This window comes from Orbicella franksi, chromosome 9 (genome assembly GCF_964199315.1).
Source record: "Orbicella franksi chromosome 9, jaOrbFran1.1, whole genome shotgun sequence".
In the NCBI taxonomy this organism is placed as follows: Eukaryota; Metazoa; Cnidaria; class Anthozoa; order Scleractinia; family Merulinidae; genus Orbicella; species Orbicella franksi.
Genome location: NC_138153.1, coordinates 19,963,103 through 19,969,102, shown reverse-complemented (window position 1 = coordinate 19,969,102; position 6,000 = coordinate 19,963,103). Strand labels below are relative to the sequence as shown.

At 39.0% G+C, this 6,000-nt stretch overlaps 1 protein-coding gene across 4 annotated transcripts in view; it reads left to right on the top strand.

The window, feature by feature from the left end:
• Window positions 1–6,000, top strand: part of LOC145497853 (uncharacterized) — a 33,842-nt gene continuing 27,842 nt past the window's right edge. For 2 of the 4 annotated variants that reach the window (XM_081477713.1, XM_081477712.1), the window contains exon 1: window positions 2,106–3,471. In XM_081477713.1, coding sequence (XP_081333839.1) covers window positions 3,404–3,471 — 68 coding nt within the window. In that variant the 5' untranslated portion in view covers window positions 2,106–3,403. Of the gene's footprint in view, window positions 138–284; window positions 442–2,105; window positions 3,472–6,000 lie in introns of those variants that run through there. The other 2 variants (XM_081477715.1, XM_081477714.1) reach the window with 2 other exon arrangements.

Sequence of the window (6,000 nt, the reverse complement as noted above, 5' to 3'; positions counted from 1 at the left end):
TTTGGACCTCGGTCAAAAACGTATCTAGGCACGTACCGTTAAAATTTGTTTTGAATACGTGCCATATTGTAAGGTTGTGCCGAACGTTCCGACCGCAAATAATTCAAGCGTTACACAGTCTTTTGATCGCCTGGTGGGTATGTATATAACTGAAGTTTACACTGAAAGCTTTACTTTAACTTATGCTCCTTTTATACTACCACCGCTGTCGCTGTAATCAGCCCTTAATTAACATTGCTATACACATCGCAGTTTACTTTAATTTCTTTTCTGTTCAACTGCAGAGGCTCGGTCTTGAAGCAAGCACACTGACACTTCTCCATCACATTCCCTCAGACCTTGTAAATCAGCTGCAAGAACTGAAGGCAAAGCTCTGAAAAAGCCGATTAAGTCGATTGTTTGCACCCCGGCTCCGGCTGTTATGAGCGCGACCAGAAAACGGTACTAAAGACAACAATTTGTTAACTAGCTGTTGAAGACCGTTCAGTTTCTCAGAGGTATTATAAACTCGGTGAAGAACTGGACTTGCTAGAAAAAGTGTAAGATCGCTAAACAAAAACCAGAAAGATAAGTAAAGCTTATGTAGTATTCTCTCGGTGTTGATATAGGCGGTTACAGGCTCTGGGTGACACAGTATGTAGTGAGTTGAGGGTTACACTTTAGGTCAGGTGTATCTAGTTGTGCGTCAAGGAAGTTTTCTTTTAACAAATGAGTTTCCGGCTGTGCACAAAAGCTTATCACTTCCCTGATGTGTAGCAATTGAAGATATTGACTGCTTTCCATGTTAAAAATGTCAGCAGTGTTTTACATGTCCAGAAATGTTTAATAGGCGGCTGAACAGGGTATCCCTGGATATGATCACTTACGTCAGAGGCACAAGGGATATTTTTTGATTAACTTGAGGGAACTAGGGATAACTTTCCTCTAAACGGGAACTTTAAATTTTGCGAAAAAAAAATTAAGTAACTATAGAATTAAATTATTTGGGAACAAGGGAGAAAATGCGAAATTTTTGAAGGGATCAAGGGTCTCCCCTGAGAAGACCTCAGACATTTTATTGTCTTTTATCTTTTTAGGTATAGTTAATGAGGACTGTGCTCTTACACAACACCAACTTTTATACCAGCAATCCCAGTCACGAATTAAAAAAATTGAAGCCATTTCACCTAAACTGAGACTTCTCATCAATGTTACGCAATAATGTAACACAAAGATCATATGAACAACAAATAAATCTAACGAGTGTAACACCACTCGCGTAACTAACACAGGAGGAATGGTTGCCATGCAATATATTGAAAGATCGAAAGTGATCACAAAAGTCACAAAACGAGAATATTTAGCTTTAAAATGTCTGTACTGCATGCTCCATGGAGTCCCAGACTTAGACAAAGATGGAGACGTTCATTTCAAAGCTATATATGGACTTTCATCGACAGACGTTAAATTGCGCAGAATCCTGAGAATCCTTTGTATCTATTGGCCAAATACTATCAGTAACACCAGAGTGTGGGAGATCACAGGACAAATGCTTTGAGACAGTGGAAACAAAATAGACTGATAGGGAGAAGCTACACCTTGACTGAGACTGAACATGTCAGCTGATAGCGTCCCGAGAGGTAGAGGAAACTGACCACGAAACAACTGCATCGACGTTTTAACGTACGCGGTACTTGATGGCCGAGAGCCTGTGCTGACTTTGCAAGACAAATAACATTTTTGGGATACAAATGCAAAGTCTGGAAACGTTTTACACCCTCATATTTTGTCATGTTTCGTCCCTGCCCCGAGCTTGTGTTCTGCCTGCAGTTTTAGTTACTGGTTTCGCTTCTCAGTTTGCAAACATGGCAGCCATTTGTGCTGTGACTACTTTTTACTGAAGGTCTGCGAAGTTCGTTAAATCTATTTCGCTCGAGTATTTCTTTTCGGGTTGACTTAGCTGAACTTCAAAGAAAGAGAAAGCTAAGGAACTTGGAGCCTAAATTGTTTTGCTTGGCGAGGTCGACCAAGGAGCAAATTACTACAGAAACGGGATGAAGGGAACATCCGTTTTTCCTCTACGGGGACTGAAGTGGGAAGTGGGAAGAGGGGGGAGGGGGGGGGGAGGGGGAGGGAGGAGGAGGGCGAGTTGTGAGTACGGCTATACGTAGACCACCATGTTTCCAGACAGTAATTGCACAATGTCGGAGAGCGCGTTTTAGTTTTGTGTACTTTTGACACTTGCATCTACAATAAAATGCATAATACTATCTTACACGCTCTTATTATGCCAAATATGCCATAATGGTGCCAAATTTATGACTTAGTGACCACTCCAAAGTTCAATATTGAAAATTAAACAGTCTTAAGCGAAGATAAAAATACATTACTGTCGCCTGCTTAGTAGTTTAGTTTAGGTAAGGCTCTTCTTACTTTCTATTAACCAGGTCGTCACGCGCATTTTAGTTTTTGTAAATATTAGACAGGATTACGTCTCCGTTTTTCATTTTTATTTAGAAAAAACATATATGCAGTATGAAAGTGAGTATTACACATTATAATGGTGCAGAGAGAGAGATAGTAAATAGCAATTCAGTTAGCGATAGGGTGGGTGTTGTTGCGTAATCCATTCCAAGGGAAGTATAGCTCTCACATATTCGATGATTTGGAGAGTATTCCACTCTTCAAAGTCGATCTGCTAAACGTAATGAGCTATTGTAGGAAATAATAGAGGTTCTGCTCATAATTTGAATGAATTATGTCCAATAAAGACATATAAGTCTGTCAGTCCAAAACGAGTTTTATTTCTTCATTCTTTGCAGCTTTTGTAACATTTTGATCTCGTGCCGCGTGAAGAAAAGAGTAAGAATATACGTCAAAAAAGGCTGATGATATTCTGTCACTTATTATGAATAGAATAGGTTTCACAACGTCGTAAGAATTTTTCTTACCTTCAATAGTAACTTTCTTTTGACATCCGGTGCTTGTGTTTTTCGCGTCGAATGAGGGAAGCCCCATTTCCGGTTGTATCTCTCATGGCTGGTTGATTGGCAGGTGCTCGACCAATGAAAAGGTCGTTTTCGTCACGTGGGGTGTGAATTGTGCGTCACACAGCTGCCCGAAATCTCCAGATTTTTAGCGGATGAAGGACTTCAAATTCTGAACTGGTTTTGTTTAGCAGGGTATCGAATATGTAGGCACAGAAAGCAAGGCTTCAAAGGCGCTGACTTCCTCTCGAATTGTCTGAGGAATCACCTCTTTCTTAACTGGCGTTAACCTTGTTTTGTGGCGCGGAGTTTACCTTCGGTTGTCGAACAGCACACTACACTGTGTTGATGTTCTTTCGTAGAGCGGCGAAATCTTCTGATATATTGGGCACTGCATTGCTCGTCTTCTCTCAACTTCCACGGGGATTTTTTGTGCTATGAGTCGAAGTCAGACCAGTACTAGCCTGAGAAGTACAAATTTTCACACTGGGGGAATGTCGTCGGGGTAAGTGCTTTAAAAAGATTTGGAGCTTTTATTTCGTATGCGTTAGAACATAGTTCTCGTCAACATGGCGCGTTGAACAGGCTTGTATGGTAGTGTATAGACAATGTTGTCGGCAAACTTATGATAATTTTGTCGGGAGAAAACGCCCGTTGTCTGAGTAATCCCTGTTTTATAACGTAACTTAGGTAAGGGGCAAAATTTCGGTGATCTTGCTATAGAAAGTTTACGATTTAATTCCGTGTTCATTTTGCCGCCCCCTCAGAATCTATGCGAGGGAGAGTGAACTTCCGTACCCATTTCTTATATTTCTTGCACTTTGTTGTTACCGAGTTATACCCAGCGGAACAGTTTAGCAAGCCAAGTTACCTTCGTACGAAGATCACGGAGTCATTTTACGGTTTCGAATTCTATCGAGGATTGTCGTAAATTCTGAACGTTTCATACGTCACGTCGTTGAAATAATTCCCGAAAGTCGTTAAACTGATATGTTCTATTCTAAACAATAAGGGCTGATCGTGGTATTGCTCATGATTTAAGAGTTAACATCTTTTGTTTGTGGCTTTTTGCTCGCGATCTGAAGCAATTATTCTTTGAGTCTAATATCATTCGACACATACTCGTTGCACTTCATTTTATCGTCTGATATTTCATATCCTCGGTTATGGAAAGGGAAGAGAAGATTTTCTGCGTGTTTATGAAATCGTAAGACTTGGTCTTACAAAACTTAAAGAAACCAAGTTCACATTTCGGGAAAATTCACTTTCTTTTATTGCAACGCCGTCGAGTTTAATAACGAGTGTTCCATTATTGTGGACTGTTGGCACGTCGGCGATAAATTTGTTTATGATCAAGTACATTCAAACTTTTCGTCTTTCGCCTGGTGTTAATTTTGTTTCCTTTTCTTCGATGACTGCATAAGGTGAAACGGTTCTTGGTATAATATCTGGATGATGTGATGCTAGTCACTCTGCCCTCTGAGAATTGACAAGAATAGATTTAATTCCTTTTTTAGTAAATTAAGAATTTCATCCCATTTCAATGGGCACGTTTTGTATGTACGCGTTTGTTGTGTAATTTCGTGGGGAAAAACTTCAGACAGATGGCTTTCAAGCATCAGACGGACCAGCTTCCGCCAAATATTGCTAGTAAATTTTTAGAACAGATCTGTTTCCGAAATAGTCTATTTATGCACAATTTGAAAGTCTGGAAGGTTTTTTTGTTTATTGCGTTCGTTGGCAGGAAATGTAAAGATTATTATTACCGAGAATTGGTTCATAAACAATTATTTTAACTTCCTGAGTTTTGGGAATGGCAATCTTTTCTTTTGTAGCAGTATACCGAAACCGCATTTCATCGGAAATTTGGCGTTACTTGAAATCAACATCTGTACCTGCATTCGAATTATTTTTCCCAAGTGGGCTTTCAGTTTTGTATCAAGGGCCTGCTGTTTAGATTTCTGCACTGGACATCTCAGACACTCGACGGTAATGCTATGTCTAATGTTATACGCTATAATGATTTCTTGGGGCAACCTTCGCTACATGTGTATACCACACGTTTAGTGCAACTCGGATTGGGAAATCTCTGTGTTATCTTTGACACCAGTTCCTAGCAAATGTTACGAACTTGTGATCGCGTCTTTGACCAGCTGACTGTTGAATCGAACCCATTATGAGCCAATACAAACCACAGCATTAACACTGCTTTGCAAGTATTTTCTGTCAAAAGGCAATGCAAACATTGACAGGCTTTCGTCAAATGTTTGCTATACATGGTTATTAGGTCTGTGTTTAATGTAGTTTGTGGTATCTAAGGAGATGGTTTGGCCAGAGAGAAATGTATGAACTAAGATACGAGAGATCTGGTTTCCAGTACAAAATTGGTGAATTTTTTGCAGTCCGTGATCCTGTTGAGTAACAGGATAAAATTTAATTTCCATTGGTAACAAACGTATGCTGATCTTGTGTCTGACTCTCAAACTTTTTTTTCCTTCAGCAGTATGTGGCATGATTCACCCATACCCAATCATTGTTGTTGAAATAATCTACAGTTAATAATAGCAAACAGCTTGAATGTAATAGTGAAATAACTCTGTAAAGCATTTTATAAAAATAACTTTTACAAGTTCTAGTTGTAAAAAATATTCTCTCACTGCTTGACATTTTTTTAAAGAAAGTAAATAGTGGCCACTTGATGAATAATTGTAGTGTGTTTAAGAATTTCCTAGGCATGGCTAGGAATGTTATGGAAATGCTTTTACAAGTACAAAAGGCTTTGAGTTTTGCTTTAAATACTTTGTGCTCGTTGTAGCTTGGGAAATCCCTGTTGATTTACTATTTAATTTGTTATAGTTAGACACTTGAATTGTAAGTTTTATTATATGAAAGTTAGATATCACTGTTTTGTTTTATTTGACTTGAAAAACATTATTTTGATCATGTGCCCCAGACATGTGACATGTGATTTGTGTTACAAACACTGGCAAGTTTGTCATTAGTTGGGAGATTATCTTGTGATGTAAAAGCAGTA